The sequence below is a fragment of the Dermacentor silvarum genome, chromosome 2 (genome assembly GCF_013339745.2).
Source record: "Dermacentor silvarum isolate Dsil-2018 chromosome 2, BIME_Dsil_1.4, whole genome shotgun sequence".
NCBI classification, from domain to species: Eukaryota; Metazoa; Arthropoda; class Arachnida; order Ixodida; family Ixodidae; genus Dermacentor; species Dermacentor silvarum.
The window spans coordinates 131,510,688-131,529,134 of record NC_051155.1 but is presented as its reverse complement, the minus strand read 5'-3'; the positions used below and the strand labels follow the sequence as shown (position 1 = coordinate 131,529,134).

General features: G+C 47.5%; 1 protein-coding gene across 1 annotated transcript in view; it reads left to right on the top strand.

Moving 5' to 3' along the window:
• The window catches only part of LOC119441773 (probable ATP-dependent RNA helicase DDX27), a 49,354-nt gene that overhangs the window by 21,266 nt on the left and 9,641 nt on the right, over positions 1 to 18,447 (top strand). The window contains 5 exon segments of the mRNA XM_049661606.1: positions 314 to 487; positions 8,696 to 8,847; positions 11,972 to 12,070; positions 12,572 to 12,631; positions 12,633 to 12,714. Coding sequence (XP_049517563.1) covers positions 314 to 487; positions 8,696 to 8,847; positions 11,972 to 12,070; positions 12,572 to 12,631; positions 12,633 to 12,714 — 567 coding nt within the window.

Genomic DNA, 18,447 nt, shown 5'->3' with positions numbered 1-18,447 from the left:
CAGCGGTGGTTCAGTAGCTGTGGTGCTTCGCTGCTGAAATTGTTGTCCTGGGTTCGCCTTCTAGCTGTGTTGCCTGCATTCTGATGATGGCAAAAGTCAATATATTCCTGATGTACCAACTTTTGTATTCATGTCGACAGACTTCGGGGGGTCAAACTTATCCAGAGAGCCTCTGTATCGCTGTGGAATGTTTAACCCCATGAAAAAAAAAGAAAGAATTCATTAAAAAAAAACGAATTAAGAGGAATTTATAGGGAGTCCCTCTAGAACTGCATGTGATATCAGACATGCGATGGGCCCATGTCTTGTGCAGGAAAGACGGCAGCCTTCATGCTGCCTGTGCTGGAGCGGCTGCTGTTTCGCCCCAAACAGGATGTGATGACCCGTGTGCTGGTCATCGTGCCCACTCGTGAGCTGGCCGTGCAGGTCTACCAAGTCAGCCTCCAGCTGGCCCAGTTCACCAACATCATGATCACGCTGTCTGCCGGTGGGCCTTGCCTGCAACTTTCACAACTCACTTTTTGTTTGTGTTGTAGATCTAATGCTTCAAATGTCTCTTCACAATTTTCTTGGTGCAATGCAGTGAAGCCTTCTTGAGATCCAGTTTTGGAGGGGACCCACAATTTCTGGGAAACTCATTACAGCTCATACTTTATTCAGTTTGCCTGAATAAACTTTTAGAGCCAGGGATGTGTGACAGTTTTGCTGTTTTTAATGGATTGTGGGAGCTTTCTCTCAATTGTACACACCCAGTTCCCAGAAACATGGCTATGTTTCAGTAGTACGTTTTGTTGACTGAGTTGGTCAAACATTGACAAGTGTGGTAGAGTATACGGCAATTTTAATACAGTAGAACCTCGATATGGTCCTGTTACGTGCGATTTCCCGATGCCAACGTTTGCGATCAAGAACACAAAAAATGACCCGATAGAGCTACACTTATTTTCTACTGGTTCATACGTTCTCGGAAAACACGATCTTTCAGCACCCATGTTCAGTACATGGCCAAACTACGATTGCATGATAGGTTTTCTGGCAGCCAGATCCCATGTAAACAAGAAAATGTGCGAGGCACGTGCGTCCGAGAACAGTAGTCGTCTGCCACGGCAGCTTCACTGCAATACTCGGCCGCCCGTCTCGCGTGAGAATGCCAGCGCACACTCAGTTTTCTTATTCCAGTACCAGCAAATCACTTCCTGGGTCATCGCATGCTGCAATCATAGCTATCCTCAGCAACCCTTTTACAATAAGCATCTTCACCATCTCTTTCCCAGTGCGTGGTGCCATTGGAAGCGTACTGCATGCTTTTAATCGGCGATAACCCGAAAGCACCGCCGTTCCCTGCTGCAGACTGCGTTCATATATGTTTTCCGTCGCTATATCCCATGTAAACAAGAAAATGTGCGAGGTGCGTGCTATGGAGAACAGTAGCCACCCGCCGCATCAGCTTCCCCGCAATACTTGCCCGCCCATCCCACATGAAAATGCCGACGCACACTCAGCTTCTGATTCCGCCAGCAAATCTCCTCCTGGATTGTTGCACGCCACCAACCCTTTTGCGATAAGCATGTTCACCTATCTGTTTCATAACGTGTGGGGCATAGTGCCATTGGAAGTGTACTGCACACACTTGAGTAGGTGATAACTAGGGGTGTGCAAACTTCGAAAAGTTAGAATATTATCTAATATTATATTTCTAATATTATTTGTATTTGATTCGAAAAATACATATTTAAGAATGTTCGAATATTCAGTCGGATACGAATATTCGAACAATATCAAATGTATTGATGGCTGTGCGGGAGCAAACATTTCTTAGCATTTGTTTATATCTAATCTATTATTGGGGTGATCTGTGCTTAATTTTATTAGATGCAAAGCAGCTTATGGCGGGGGCTTTGTCCGTCCCTCCCGCGGCGTCCCACATCCCCACAGTGCATCCGTGTCCCCTCTCTCCTCTCCTACGCTCCCCCCTTTCTCTCCTCTAGGAATCGTCTAATCTACGGAGCGGCGCCCGTGTCCGACACCCCCACAGCGCGTCCCCTCTCTCTCCTCTCCTACGCTCCCCCCTTTCTCTCCTCTAGGATACGGAGCAGCGCGCAAGACAGGTGGCGCAACAGCTGCATACTCTGATGATGATGATGATGATAAGTGGTTCTTGAGGGAAAGGGAAAGGTTGGCGCTATCTTCTGCAGCCCTTGAGGGAGCACGGCTCAGCGCCAATTGGGGGCGCCACGGTAGTTCATGCGTGTCTCTTCCCCCCCTCTCTCTCCTCTCCTACGCTCCCCCCCTTTCTCTCCTCTAGGAATCCGGAGCGGTGCGCATGACAGGTGGTGCGACAGCTGCATACTCCGCTGGGGGCGCCACGGTAGTTCCGCAGTATGAAAATGATGGAGTGTGCGCGCCTCATTCTCTCTCCTGTGCAGCACCGCGATGAGCTCTCGGGCCGCTGCCGCGAAACCATCTGCCGCTCAAGCTAACCATCTCCCCGTTGCTTCGCATCCACACATGGTTCCCTTTAGTGGGAGATGGAGTAATTTTTTATGATTTCGTGCTGCTAGTGAAATTTCGCCTGTAAAGCACACTAGATGTCGAAACTTTGCGGAAAAGCCATCCTATCAGTAGCTAAGGGCAGGGGTTAGCGGTCAGCTAGGGTACACATCTTTGTTTTGCAGCGCCACCCCCAATTTTGAGTTTATTGCTTAACGGCAAGTGCGATGACTGATGACTGGCACAGGATCCACTGCCTCCGAGTTTATGGGCATTCGATGTGGTATAATGAGGCACAAGCTGGCAAGGACAGCTAGTGGGGATGACCAAATTTTCCAATTTACCATGGGCCAAATACACAGTGCTTTAGTATATATAACGGCTTACTAGTCTAGTTTTTTAACATTAACAGTGTAATTGGAATGTTCCAATGCAACAAATTAACCCAAGTTGCTAATAAATTTATGTGCATATTATTCAATATTCGAAGCTAAGTATTCGTCTTAGATGTGTATTAGAAAATTTTGATATTCGCACACCCCTAGTGATAACCCAAATGCATTGCCATTCCCTGCTACAGGCGGCACGATGTAAGGGTCGCTCCAGTGGCATCTGGCATCGTCCACCAGCTCAATTTCGTTTTGGTTTCCTTTAAATCACTACACAATACGAAAACAACAAAACGCATCTTGGGTCACCGGAGCCCCACCAGCTCCCCGCGCATCGGCGTCACGTGCCTCCTGCCGCAACGATTCGCCCGATGCTTCGCATTACGTAGATGTAACTATAGTTGGAGTCTGTCAGATTTTTTTAGTTACTTTAGATTGTATGCTTTTCCAGTTAGTACATCATTTTTTTCAAAAACGTTTGAATGAGCTTCTACTACATAAAGCGTCAGCCAATTGCATAAGTGAGCTGAAAACAACGATGGCTCGCTGGAACACACTTCCTCAGGAAGGCTATTACCAGAGTGTCCCGTGTCATAAATGCATAGCCAATAGTAGATGCTGTGGCATCATCTGCTAGACAGAAATGAAGGCATTTTCACCACACTGGTGGTGTCTGTTTTTAGGCCTAATAGTGACGAGACAAACAACTTACCTCAACGCAGTGAAACATCATCACTAGTACATTGTACTCAAAGTAAGGGGCTAAACTTTGCCGTTTATTTTTTGCAATGGCAAGTTCATATTGAAGCAGGCAACCAGGGTACACGGGTGGAACTCCTGCGCCAATTGCGCCATTTTGATACAAACGTAGATTGCTGCGCCAAACTGCGCCAAACACGGAAAATTGACCGAAATTGTGCCACGCTGCGCCAGAACAGCTTCGGCATGCGTGCTCTGGCAGTGGCCGCGGACAGCGAGCGGATTCGTTTTCCGAAAAAGAGTGCAGCCGATCACATTCCGCAGACCACGCGACGGCGCCTCCCTCAGTTTCTTGTTATTTTCGCGCTTATAACATTGGACTTTTCGGCGCTTACGGCAAGTGGCCGGCACACGCGCGGCCACTCCCGGCTGTTTTTACTACTGTCGGAACGGCCAGGGCGGCTGTATTTAGAGTGTACTAGAATGCGGTTGATTGGGCAGAGCGGCGCGGCGCTCCCTAGCTGAGACGCAAAACAACGAATAGTATATAGGCTGACAGCACTGCGAGCGAACTAGTTAATATAGGGAGGCGCAGTAGGTTCACTTCAGCGGGCGGGTGTCTCTAGTCACAGGACCAGTATACCGTAAAAATATTCCAATCTGTTTTTAAGCCCGTGTGGGCGAGGCAGGCCTGAGCTGTTTTGACACATCGCAAAGGGCTAATGGCAGATTTGGAATAAAATTCGCAGTTTCGCCCTTTCGGCTTCGCCTTTCGGGCAAAACTGCATTGATTGCGTTAGTACATTAGTAGACAGCTATCTGAAGTAAGAATAGTAGTTTTATTGGCCGTATAAACTTGTAAACATTGGCTTACTAAATAGAAGGGCGAATAGTGAATTGGATGTTCGAAGCGAATTCGAAACAAATAGTGATTTGGTCGAATACAGTAAAACCTCGATAATTCGAAATTTCGGTTAATTCGAAGAATTTGAGCGGTCCCGTCATTCTCAATGCAAATTCTACCGGATAATTTGAATGGCCCGCGCCACTCTATTCGGATAATTCGAAGTTTCCGGCTAGTAGCAACGTGCGGCGGTTAGGTTAGGGCGCTCCGTACAGTCGCCAACCGATTTTCCAAGCTCGTGGGAACTGAAAAATAGTCCGGAAAACTCGTTCGGCCGAAAAAAAAAAGTTATTAGTGCGGCTTAAAAAAAATCTCTAATAATGCCCTGCCTCAAACTACGCTTGGAGGGGATCGACTTGCTTGGATTTGCGCAGCAATGACGTTGTCTCCGTGTACAGTCGACACGAACGTCACCGCGTTGGCGATCTCCGCCAACGGAGTTCGCCACGGAGATCCAAGAAACGAGCTTCGCACCGCTTAGCTCTCGCGAAGGTACAGGAAGTAGCGCCGATCACTGAGACATGGGTCTCCGAGACACCTGCTCAGTGTACACGCCACGTTCAAAATAGGAACCGAAACTTGAGAAAAAAAAAAAAAAAACTCACTGAATTAACAAGCGTGGTGTCAGCGCCCGAACGAGCGCGGCCGCCGCAGCGAGCGAAGGTTCGTGCGGTATATCGCTTCACCGGAAACTGAGCGGCGAAAGCACAGCGCATACAAAAGGTCAGAGCCGTCTGGAGATCGCTTTCAAGATACGGTGCGCGCGACAAACCGCTCCGGCACTAAGTACGCAGTTGTTAGAAGAGTAGAAGCCGCCCCCCCCCCCCCCCTCCCTCCCATACCCCCACGGCCTTTCGCACGAGGGAGGAAGTCGCGTTTACGCTCCGCCGTGTGTTCGCTCTCCATGAAGGCGCGCGTCCCCTGCGCGCTGTCACTCGCACCAACGCCTCCTAAATAGTCATTTCAGGAGGCGTTGCTCGCACATGCGGCGGGCGCGCGGCGATAATTTTATCGCCCTTGGACTTTGTATGGAACCTCAGGGCGGCGACGCCGATGGCGAAAATCCGCTTGAAGTGTCCATATAATTGCTGTCGCAATAAAAAAACATCCCACAATAAATGGTTACAACGATAGTGCTGAGCGCATTGCTAAGAAAAAAGAAAAAGAGCAGTACTCTGGAGCGTTTTGTCAGCCAAGGAAGAGCGGGCATGGCCTCCGAGACTGGAGGATTGCGCGAGCTCTCTATTGATAGCGCGCGTTCCATCTTGGAGGCTATACAGCGAGCCACTGTGCAATCCAAGCCAGTGCAAACTCCAACATGGCGGCCTCCAAGATTGGGTAGCGCGGCTCGGAAAGGGAGATTTAGTCCGCAAAATCTAACTTTGGGGTCTCAATTCGTCCGAAAAATTGGGTGCGAAAATGCATGAACTCAATGGGAACCCTGACGGTGCATTGTGTTTCGATAATACGAATTTCAGCTAATACGAATATTTCTCGTGGCCCAGTGAGATTCGTATCATCGAGATTTCACTGTACCGTAAAAATATTCCAATCTGTTTTAAGCCCATATGGGCGAGGCCTGAGCTGTTTTGACACATCGCAAAGGGCTAATGGCTGATTTGGGAATAAAAAGTCGCAGTTTCGCCCGAAAGGCGAAACTGCATCGATTGCGATAGTACATTAGTAGACAGACTATATGAAGTAAGAATAGGTAGTTTTATCGGCCGTATAAACTTGTAACATTGGCTTACTAAATAGATGGGCGAATAGTGAATTGGATGTTCGAAGCGAATTCGAAACGAATAGTGATTTGGTCGAATAATTTCGAATCGAATAGTTCAAATAGTATATATCACTTATTACAGCAAAACCTAATTAATTTGAATTTCACGGGACCGAAAAAAAAATGTCCGAATTAACTTAATGCCGAATTATCCGAGTATCCAGAAAACAATAACCATATGCTTACTACTACATCAGCAGATTTTATTAGTGGAATGGATGTGCAAGTCCTTTTGCTATCTTGCACAAAAGCAGTGCGTAAGCTGCAATTCTCGTCATCTCGTGACTGATTGGCTCTCGCAGCGGCAATCGAGGCTTCGAGACTTCCTTCATAGCATGGCCATGGCGCGCGCCTTCAGTTGCGACACGCTTTGCACTACCGCGTGCACATCCTGATTATTTTTTCGCCAGTAAGCTGATCACCAACAGATCGCATGTCCATCGCGATGTAGCCGGTGCTCTTCATCCTCTACAGCTTTGCACCGAGTCAAACTGACATAACTGTTCATCGCAACCGCGGCCGCTATCGACGCGATTATGAACGTCGACTTTGTGGTGCTTAAGGCACGCGGCCGACGCACGCACCAAGTCAGAACGAAACTACCATTCGCTGCAACAACTGCAGACGAAATCGCGGTCCTATCTATGTGATCATGGATGGTGACTACGCAGCTTTTTAGGCACGCGCCCGACGTGCGTATTGAGTCAAAACGAAACTACTTTTTGCCGCAACCGCTGCGGAAGAATCCGCGGCCGCTATCAACGCGGTCATGGATGGCGACTATGAAATACCCGCGGCCAATGCGTTGTTATGCGTGGCGGTAAACGCAGTAAAGGCACAAATATGCACGAAGCGTTCCGTCATTCAAGTATGATTTCTTCTGATGACAGTGGCGATGTGTACTCCGCCGCTTCGTTTCGGTCGTACGTTAGCGCCGTTTCTGCTCTCTTGTGTCACACATTTTCGGCTCTTTAATACAAAAACGCATAGCCTTTAAGATTGATGGGTGGTGGATGACAGCCATGACTTAAAGCATAGCCTTCGAGATGTGTTTTTCTACCGACCGTCCGTGGCTTCTGGTTGCCTATTCGGGAGCGCTGAATAATTAGAAAATATCGAATACCTGAATTCGAATCGGAGTGAATAATGAATATAGCATAATTCGATCGAATATTCGAAAATAATAGTGACGAAGCGTGGCAGCAGCAGCGAGCTAACTAAGCGGCAAAAACACAGCGCGCACGAAGCTATGAGCACTCGCACTCTGCCCCCATCGCAGACCACTTTCAACATAGGGCCCGCACTGCTGCGCCATACGCAGCAGCCCCCCTCCCTCCATTCCCCACGCGGTGCCTTGCACGCGATCAAGGACATGTGCGCTTCCTGCCTGCTTTCCTCCCTTGCGCGCGCGCGAGATTGAGCCACCATCATCGGCTCACCCTCATACGATTTCACTCGCACATACACCATACGGTGCGTGGCGACCATGTTATCGCCCCTGGACTTTATACGGAACATCACGGCGACAACGACGGCGGAGATGCGCCTGGGCTGGCATTTTGTAGCGATGCCTTTTCGTGCTTATCGCGCTTTGTCAGTGGTCAGAGCGACGGTCCGCCCGCGTTATCAACGGGATCAGCCGGCTGTGAGCGGTGGATGATTAGACTAGTATAGAATAAGTCATAAGGCATCGCTACAAAATACCGGCCCTGGAGTGTCCATGTTTGCCTATCGCAATAAAGACAGATTGGTATAGTTTTACGCTATACCAGCCCAGGGTAGATTCGGTGACAGGGTAGTCTGCGGTGACATATCGTGACCCAGAAATTGTTAGCGCATCGATTGGACGCATAATTTGAGAACATTTTCCGCTATCATCATGAGTGTTGGTGCGGGAAATATATAGTTCGATTGTAGTTCCGACTGATGTTTTCTGCTTTACATGAAACCATGCGCCGTGCCACTGCTCGATCCACTCTTCCATATTCTGGTATGCTATATAGCTACAAAGCATGCTTCTGAGTATGCACTTTGGGTTGGTTTATTTTGTTTCACCGTGGTTTTGAAGTGCGCTGCCATATTCCATTATTCCACCAAAATTCAGATTGGCCTGCTCCAAACTGCTCCAAAATGAAATTTTGTCTGTGCCAAACTGCTCCAAAACCAATTTTACTTGCTCCAAAAATTGCTCCAAAATGACTTTGGGAAGTCCCACCCCTGAGGGTATTGCTATGTTGTGCAAGCTACACATTGCATACAAAGCCTGCAAGGCTAAATACAAAATGTAAAATGCATATGTAATCCTTAAAGATTCCCATTTTGTTGTGTCGAGGTGTACTATGGACCCCCCCCCCCTATTTCATAGCGAATTCATGAGTTTTGCATTCACTATGTTAAGTTGTCCATTGTTTTAATGTGATTGTATTGCAGGCGGTCTGGACTTGAAGGCCCAGGAAGCTGCTCTGCGGAAGGTGCCAGACATCATTATTGCCACCCCAGGTCGTCTTATTGACCATCTGGAAAACACGCCAGGCTTTGACCTCCGCAACATTGAAGTACTCATCCTTGACGAGGCTGACAAGTGAGAAGCCGGAAATTATTTTTTTGTTTTTACTGTCAGATTTCCCCAATCATTCAAGTTCTGGGCATCTCTAGATTCTAGTTTGTAGGGCTTAGTCTACTGGTATGCTAGTGCTAGTGGGCATAGGTTGGCATACTCACTCACGAGCACACTGGCACGGGCTCACTCCACACTCATTTCCTAGGTGCGAGATAGAGCGTTAGTGAGTGAGTGTGAGTGGACGTCTGTAGGAACAGGAGCGTTGGTGAGTTTAAGGGGGGGCGCCGGTTCTATAATGGTAAAAAAAAAGGCTGAAAAATTTATTTTTAGAAAAACACACTTTAGGAATGTTTGGGCCCTTGAGCACCTGCCCTTCATTTATTAACCGTGATTTCGATCGGTAAATAGGAAAAAATCGACTTTCAAAACGCCACGGGAGCCGCCAGCCGACCGCTGCCATCTGGGGCTTGTTTTGTAGCTGGTTTCTTTGTGAGCATATTGCGGGAGCTCAAAATGGCGCCGCTCAAGCTGAACGACCGCTCTCACCACTTTTCCGAAGGGTGGTTGCGAGCCTCTGATTGGGGGAAGCACGCGCGCGCAAGGCTGAGCCCCCCGTCACGCGCTTTCCATTGGCTGGCGCGGCCACCGAGGCGGCCATTTTGCTTTTTCTTTTTGTTTTGCGTGGGCCGCCGTCTCAGTCCTATGTTGCTCCCGGCTTTCTGGTGGTCGTCTGCTACGCTTGCGTTCATGCGGCTCACGCACCGTCTTTTCGTCTTGCGCTCGTCTATCCTATCCTTCGCCTAACCTCAACTTATCCTATTTTAAATCTAACCTATGGATTACGTTTACAGATAAAATCCCTGTGCCTTTTTTTTTTTTTTTTTGTGGCTTCTCAGTTTGACTTCCCCACGATCTCCTAAGCTTCAGACAAGTGCAGAAGCTTCAGTCTTTCTCTGTTCATGCATGCCGCTGCTGTCCCTCAGCTTATTTCATGTGGGCTGCCTCAATTGATTCTGTTGAGCTGGATAGGCCTTGCACCAAGCAGGGCTCGGCACAGTGGGAATTCCTTTTTCTTTTTTCATTCCTATTGTGAATGTCTCCCCATCGAAGACCACTGTAATATATTTGCCTGTACAATAAAGGATTTCACCTGTCCCCTGAGGGCTGATTTGGTGTTTAACAAAAAAATGCACGTAGCAGTGCGGCAGCTGGCCCTCTGTAGCTGCTGCCACTGAGCTGCGGTGCTCATAAGGAACGTTAGTTTACGTTAGTTTATACCACTACAAAGACATTCTGGCAGAGTTCGGCGGACTGTGCAGTAGCTATCGTACACTTTGTCTTTCTCTCCTTGGAACTAACGAGTGATGACATTATTAAATCCATGAGGAATGGAAGGAGGCAAAAGTTGCTGAAAGCAGCAGTGATGAAGAGCCTGAAGACAAGAATTTTGACTGGAAGGCAATAGTGGGCATTTGATACTTTGCAGTTGTACCTTGTGTCGCTGCTGGGTTTTGCCACAGAGCGTGCGGTGAACTTCAGTTCTATAACATCAGCTGAAGTGTACAGAAGAATAGCCACACATTTATCTAGTATCTCTCATATTCATGTTGAATACAAAGTTTTTTTTTTTTTTGCCAGGCAGGCTTAGCCTGCTATATTGCGAGCGGTAATACAGTAGCCGACGTATTTTTCGGACTCCAAAAATTCGGACTTGTTGGATATTTCGGATTTCATAGATGTACCGGTTAGGGTTCCCATAGAGCTAATGCATTTTCGCTAACCGATTTTTCGGACGAATCTTGGTGCCAATGTTCGATTTTCCAGACTAAATCGCTCACTCCGAGCCACGCTACTTGATCTTGGAAGCCGCCATATTGGATTTTCCGCTGGCTTGGTCGGGCTTGGCTTTCAGTGGCCCCCTGTATAGCCTTCACGATTAGTTGACACGTGCTATCCTCTTGTCTCGGAGGCTATGCCCGCTCTTCCTTGGCCGACAAAACGTTCCAAAAAGGTGCACTTACTTTTTCGGTCAGCTCAGCACTATCATCATAATCACTAAGAATCCGTTTTTTTTTTCTTTGTTCTTTTTTTTATGTTTCGGTTGCGCCGTACGCTGTGTGTGGGTGAAAGCTTGCAAGGGTGAGCCAGCAACGCACACGGGAGAGAGGAAGGCGGCCGGAAGTGCGCGGACTTCGTTCGCTTGCGGGGAAGGCGACGGAGACTGTGGGGAGTTGCGTTCAGCTCTTGCGGCTGCTGCCGATGGAGCTGCCGCGCAGGCAGCGTATCTTGAAAGCGATCTGCTATGTGGCGGAAGTGTGCGCCCGCGGGGCACATCTTCAAAGCGATCTGCGATGGGTACAAAGGGCTTGCGCCGAGTGCCAGTAGCTTTGTATGCTCTGTTTTTCCTTTTTTCTTTCGACGTTCGCGTTGAAGTGAGAGAATAGGCAATGCGAAGGTGATTTTGCCCGCAGCTTCTGGCGCTTACCCCAGCGTTCTAACGAGTTTCCGCGGTCATCGAGCGAGATGTGTTCATGTAACCTGTGCGCGTGACACTGTGCTTATTTAGTTAGTAAGCGCATATTTACAACTTTACACGGTCGATAAAACTAACATCCTTACTTCGTATAGCTGTCTATTAATTTGCTATTGCAATCGACGCTCCACCTTTTGGGCGAAACTGCGACATTTTTCTTAAGCCGCTCTAAGCCTCGTAATATTTTTTCTTGGGGGAGGGGAGGGGGGGGGGTGCGCAAGTTTTTCGGACTGTTCGGTTTTTCGGACTGTTCGATTTTTTGGACCATTTTTCAGTCCCCGCGGCTGCATGCACAATGTTTACAACGAAATGACTTGTAGTAATGTCAAACCTCAATACAACTTGTAAATCTAAAATTATTGCCGATATCAGCATGTAATGAATGTATGCTTGTAACAAATATAGGATATAATGAAAATATTTTCACGTCAAATGCGACTTTATTATAACAACGTTCAGCTATATAACAGAGGGTTTTGGAGGTCCCAAGCGCTTTGCTGTAAAGGCACTTGACTGTAGTATGTCAACTTGTTTAGTCTGCTGTGAAATTACTTTGTGGTTCGTCATATAAAGGCACCAATCTCTTATTACTGCTTTCATTGTCTCTCTTCAGATGTTGGATGAAACCTTCGCATCCCAGATGAAGGAGATTATCAGGCAGTGTGCTCCAACAAGGCAGACGATGCTGTTTTCAGCCACCATGACGGAGGAGGTCAGTAGTACTGTGTTTTGTGGGGTAATTCAAAACTCTTACCCACCTTGGACCTTTTATATTTGGCTATCAATGGGGTATTTAGTAGTTCACTTTCTTTTTCTTGTGTCAACACTTGTGCTTTAATTCATGACAACCTCAACAGCTTGAATGTTCCATTCATTGTTAGTCAGCAGGCTGGCTTATTGTATGAAAGGCACAAGAAATTCCCTTTTTGTATGTTCGTACTACTCTGTCTACTGTGTTTTGTTCCAAGACCTTTCGAGACACCACGGCTTCATAGGGAGTGTGGATAAAGCTAACAGAAGTGGTCTTGCTGCTGTGATGTAATGCCTTGTGGTGTGATGTCATTTACCCATGGTACTACTAGAAACCTTTAACATTGCTACTTCCTTAAGTGTGCTTTATCTCTCTAATGGCTGTTGCACTGTGTCGCGCAACACAGATTGTTGAAGTCGAGTCAATTGATGTCTCTCTCTCTCTCTGCCACTTGGAATGCAGGTGAAGGACCTAGCTGCTGTATCACTCCAGAAGCCAGTCAAGCTGTTTCTCAACAACAACACAGACTGTGGCGCTCAACTTGCGGCAAGAGTTTATTCGTATCCGGCCGCAGAGGGAGGGTGACCGAGAAGCAGTTCTTGCTGGTGAGTAGAAGTAAGGTCTCAGGACGCACAGCTAGTCCGCTGATATCAGTCTGCTGATATTAGTCTGCTGATAAAGATGTAAATGGCGTGGAACAAAGATTAGGACAGGAGTAAAAGCACAAATGCTTTATTTGTGCCTTTATTTCTTTCCGGGGTCTTTGTTTTGTTACATTTACGTATCTATAGGACCAGTGAACCAACTAAGCCAGACTTAAGGTTTGATCAAGCTGTCTACTGACACCATTAACGATGTCTCTGCCATTGGATCTCTCTTGGGTACTTAAAGAAAGGGTTGGCACGTACATTGTGCTTCAGGGGGCATTGAAGGGGGTCAGGGGAAAAATCATTGCAATATCACTTATAAATCCTCGCACTATGGTAAAATTCTGCTCTAATAAAGTTGAAGAAGGAGTGTAAATTAGTTTGTTACAACTAACACTTCATTATAATCACTGTACGCTATCACAGCCCCAATTGGCTGCAGTGATGGGGGGTGGGCAGGTAGGGTAGTCTCCATTGGATAAGCCTAAGCCAATGCCCACTGTGCTTGACTAAAGACTGGAAAAAAAAAAGGCTCAACGGTAGTCAACATCTGCATAATACGAAGCATTGTGTGAACTATTGCAGCACAAGGCATGCTTTGTTGTTTTCCTATTACCTTGTCTTTTGGGATGTTGAACAATGGAATGAGCTATTGTCTGAATGATAATACAGTCAACGTCCGATTTTTTGGACTCCCTAGGGACCTCGAAAACGTCTGAAAAATTGGGCAGTCTGAAAATATGAATGCATGCCTTTTACTGCCCCCAAGGGCAAAAATCTCACCACACGCACATCCGAAATAGCTCTGAAGGCCTGTCAGTACAATTATTAGGCCTATCAGTGCTCGTACTGTAATAGGAGATGCCGGATGTTCGCGTGTATAATTAAAGGGGCCCTGAACCACTTTTTATCGAAGTGGAGAAAGACATTTGAAGTGAAAATGGGCTATTTCAGAATCACTTTGCCGTAAAAAGTACTTCAATGCTTTCAGCAGAAGCGGAGTTACAGTGAAAGCTCGTTAATTTGCACCTCATTAATTCAAACTTTCGGGTTAATTCGAACTGATGGTCATGGTCCGGCCACAATATATAGGCGTCTATGGGTTAACCAACTCGTTAGTTCACGCGCGCATCGGCTCCTCTATCGATAATTCGAACTGCGCGCCGCTGCGTGGTGGTATTTTATACTGCCGCCGCAAGCTTTCAAGGCTCAACGATAGATGGCGCGAGCGCAGCGGCGTCACTGTCGTCATTGCGCTCGCTCTTCGCATCGTGTGATGGTTCGTGCCGGACGTGTCTGCGTAGTCTCCGTGTCCTTTGTGTGCCGCACATTCAGTCGCTAGGCCTCGTGTACGTCAGAGCTACGAAGTCGTTCGGTGCCGTGTCGCTACGATGTGACGCTGCTCACGGCCTTGCATATGTTGGTGCGGGCCTGGGATCAGGTCACGGCAACAACTGTTGCCAATTGCTTCTGCCACAGTGGCTTTTGTGTGACCAATGAGGGCACAGCTTGCGAGCCCGACGAGCGCGAGGCCGTGGTCATTCCTGCCGGATTGCGGGATGCGCTGGAGGACGTGACCTTCGACGACTACGTCGATGCAGATCGCTGTGCAGCGGTCTGCGGCACAATCACCGACGATGATATCATCGCGCAGGTGACTGGTGGAGAAGCGCCCGTCGTCGATGTAGGTGCGGATGACGAAGAGGATGATGCACCCACGCGGCCCTCAGCTTTGGAACTAATGGAGGCTATGCGTGTCGTGCGTCTATTCTTCAGCTTCGAGGAAGACGCAGAGGATGCTTTCTGCCACGTTCGCGCGTTGGAAAACAAGGCTATGGCGATCGCATTCAAAGAAGAGAAACAGACAGTGATCACGGATTATTTTCGCAAGTAAATATTTTGAGTGATTTTCCAACAACCCGGTCTCAATTCCTGCTGTTTTTTCAATGAATTTCGTTAGTTCGAATTTCGGTTTAATTCGAACTCATTGGGCGTCCCCGCGATATTCGAATTTTACTGTATTGGCAATAAAACATGGCCTCCATTGTGCTCCCCTTCCTCCTTGGCCAATGCCTTGCACTGCGAAGGCTACAGCGGAGTGAGGCGGGGCCACAACGCTCCGCCTCCGAGACATCACCGTGGTGTGTACTTCAAGTTTCATTTTGGACTTCCGATTTTGGTGCCTACAAAGCGCTAAACTTAAGCCAAACGCAGTTGTCCTCAGCGAGCCGCAGTGCGCTTAGTCAGTGGACTCATGGCAGCACCTCGCGGCGGCCTAGGTGTAGCTGACCGCTGCGACCAATAGTAGTCCTGTATTCATTACGAAATAAAGCACACAGAAAAGAGCGAGGATCGTGGGGTCTTTTGAAACGAGAGCGTTTGAGAGAAAGGGGACTGTGTTCCGCTTGCGAGCTCCACGCACCGCGTATGACAGCAAAACTTGGCTGAGATGTTCACAGCACCGTATGCTACCCGCGGACTATGTTATTTCAGCAAGCCCGATGGGTGGTTCAGGGCCCCTCGGGCTTGGTGTAAGGTATACATACCGTGTCCCGTGACAATTGCCCCTTCCCACTATGCTTCACTGCGTAATGCTGCTGTATTGAGGCGAAGCTGACTTTCGGGAACTGGCATTGTGCAACTCGCTGTGCTTTCCGAGCTTCGAAGCCATTGGCGAGGATTACAAAGGCAGAGTCGGCGTCATCGCTAACAGTGGCGAATTGTTTTAATGAAAAACATGGCACCGAACAGCAAAAAGCTTAGTAGTGAACGTCGCAGTAGCTAGGCCTAGTGTTGCCGCGGGGGTGGCTACGGCTGCCAGCAGATCTGTGTGCGAGGGCACCGGTTCGAGGCGTCGTGATAATCAAAATGGTGGTGGTGGTGGCTTATTCGATTAATGCCGTTTCGGACCTGCGGTAATACTAAAAATACAGGCAAAGAGTTTTTGTGTCTGAAATATCGTACGTTCTTATACATTGACTCTACGGGGTACATAGTGGTGCAGCAAAGGCATCCAAATTACCGGGCATGTCCAAAAAATTGGGCATTCGGAAAATTGGTCGTTGACTGTAATAATAATAATAATAATAATAATGTTTATTGCATCATATACTGTGTACATGACACTGGGGACAAGCATTAAAAGCTGTCAGAAACGACATCTTGACAGAGCCACATGCCCCCGTACATTGATTGCAGTGCATCAGGAACAGAACAATATGTCTTTGTATTATACGTCTTTGTAAACAACCATCTGTGGCGCGGCTGACGCTGCCGGCCTAGTCACGCAGCGTGGCGTCCCTCTCTTGAACTAGGTGGCGCAAAACTCGTGCTGCAGATCTCACGGATTGCTGGCGTTAAAAAGAGCACAGGCAACCCTGTCTCAGTGCCAGAAGATGACAATCAAGTGTTTATTGCACTGTTATCTGCCTTTTGAACGTTGCTATTGGAAATGCAAATAAAAGTTCCAGTGGGGGGGGGCCCAAGAAGTTACAGCTTGAGTGATATCGTGAACAAACATTAGGAAGAACTCAGAAGAAATATTTTTTTTTTGTAACTTGTTTGAGCAGTAACTAGTGTATGTGATGCGCTCCTGTACAAGGGGTTGGGGGCCAAAGACCGTATTTCTTAATTTCAACTGGTTGCCTGGATGATCTAGTTTTGTGCTCGCAACAATGCACGGATGTTCTTGTTTGAGTGCCCGGATAACGGCTCTGGCTTGTGGCTCAAGGTCACTTAAAGCATGAAATGCTAAAAGCATTTCATGCTTTAAAAAAACGTTTTGCTTTGTGCAGTGTCATGCAACTTGTCGGCCGAATTCAAATGCCTTGCAACTTTATCAGGAGCTGGCAGTCACACATGACCCAGTCTTGCAATGTTAGCAAGATTGGTGGCATTCGCTTCCACGGGTAGCCTTATCTCTGCATTCCACGCCTTCGGTCGTCTTCGGCGCCCGATGACAATTCGAAATTTTCTACCTTTGCACCCATCAGATCGCGTAATGTGAAGTAACTTCGCTGCCGCAAAGAAAAGTAAACGGATTCCCGTATTTTAAGCAAATCATGTCCTTGTCACCATCAGGCAGCCGCTAGGACGCAGCAACGAAAGAAACTCGAGATAACCAGGTAGATCTTGAAATGTCGGTTTTGCAATATGCAGAGTGTGCAGCTCGCAGAACCTGCGCGAAACAAGTGCACCAGCGATTCAAATATGTGTCAGCCGTTAGGAGCGCTCCCTGCACTCCACGTGACTGCAGTAACGAATCGTAGGTCTAGTGTTCCGTTTTCGCACTCGCTTTTGTTGCTTTTATTTCTGCATGGAGATATCAGCGCTGCAGCTATCTGAAACTCTGATCTCTGTTGTTTACGGTGATAACAAGATGGCGGCACTGTGTCATCGGGAAGCTGTGCTTGCGCGGTAAGTGGTGCTATAGCACGTCCCGAAGCCTGATTTTGTTCCCGATTTCAAGGAAAACACACTAAAGGGCAGTTCCCTCAAATTCTGCTGCGTATTTCTTCAATATATTTTGGCATGAGATCAAACATTTTTAGCAAGTCTGCTATTTCATTGGCATGTCCCCCCTTATTTCCCACTTTTTTTTTATGTGTTTGGGTGATACAAATTTCAGATGATGTGAATTTTCGCGTTGTCATGAGAGATTCATATCATTGAGATTGTACTGTATTTTGTATTCGTTAGTGCCACTCATTTCAGCTTCCAAAGTTTGTCTGGTAGTTTCATTTTATGAACCACATGGTAGCTTCTATGAAGTCGTTGGCAAAGAAAAACAAAGAGAGAGAGAAAACTTTGAATCTTTATTTTATTGCAATAGCAATTACATGGACACACCAGGCAAATTTCCACCATAGGCATCGCCATGGTTTTCTGTATAAAGCAACAAAATGGTCAATCAGGCTAGTTGGTCGACTTGCATCTTGAAAACGTTTTAAGCACAACAATAGACAGTACATGATAGAAAGTGTCTTGTCCCGTTGTTTCTATCGCATACTGTCTATCGTTTGACTTAAAAAGGTTGAAGTTTTGTATGAAGTCGGCGTGCAATAACATCACGGCCGCGTGCCGTATGCTGTAGGTGCGAGTGAAAGCTTGCGAGGGTGAGCCGAGAAGTATGGCAGCTTGGTGCAGCTGTGTCTTATCGCGCTAACAAGGGAGAATGGCGGAGAGTGTGCGCGCAGTCTTATCATGCATGCAAGGAAGTTGGGGGGGGGGGCATGTTAGTGCGCATCTTCTCTTCTGCCCCAGCTGCAGTGGCTGCGTGCGGCCACGCGCATCTTACCTTGGAGGCAATCTTCGCTGCGTTCAAAGGCTAGTTGGCTGGACAGAGCTGATGACTTTGTGTGCACCATGTTCTCTCGCGCTTAGTTCGCGTTGAAGCGAGAGGCAGTGTGAATGGGAATTCAATCGCCACTGCTGCCACTCTTCATCACCCCAGCGTTTCTATCGCATACTTTCTGATGTTGGATTTAAACAGTTTTCAAGTTCTGTATAAAGTCGAAGTGGGATAACATCACTGACATCGCGCTTCTGTGGTCATCAAGTGGGATGTGTTCGTGTTTGCCTGTATGTGCGTGACGCATGCTTTTTTATTTATTTAGTAAGTGAATGTTTATGGCAGTTTATGTGGCTGATAAAACAAGTAACCTTACTTCTTATAGCTGTCGAATAATTTGC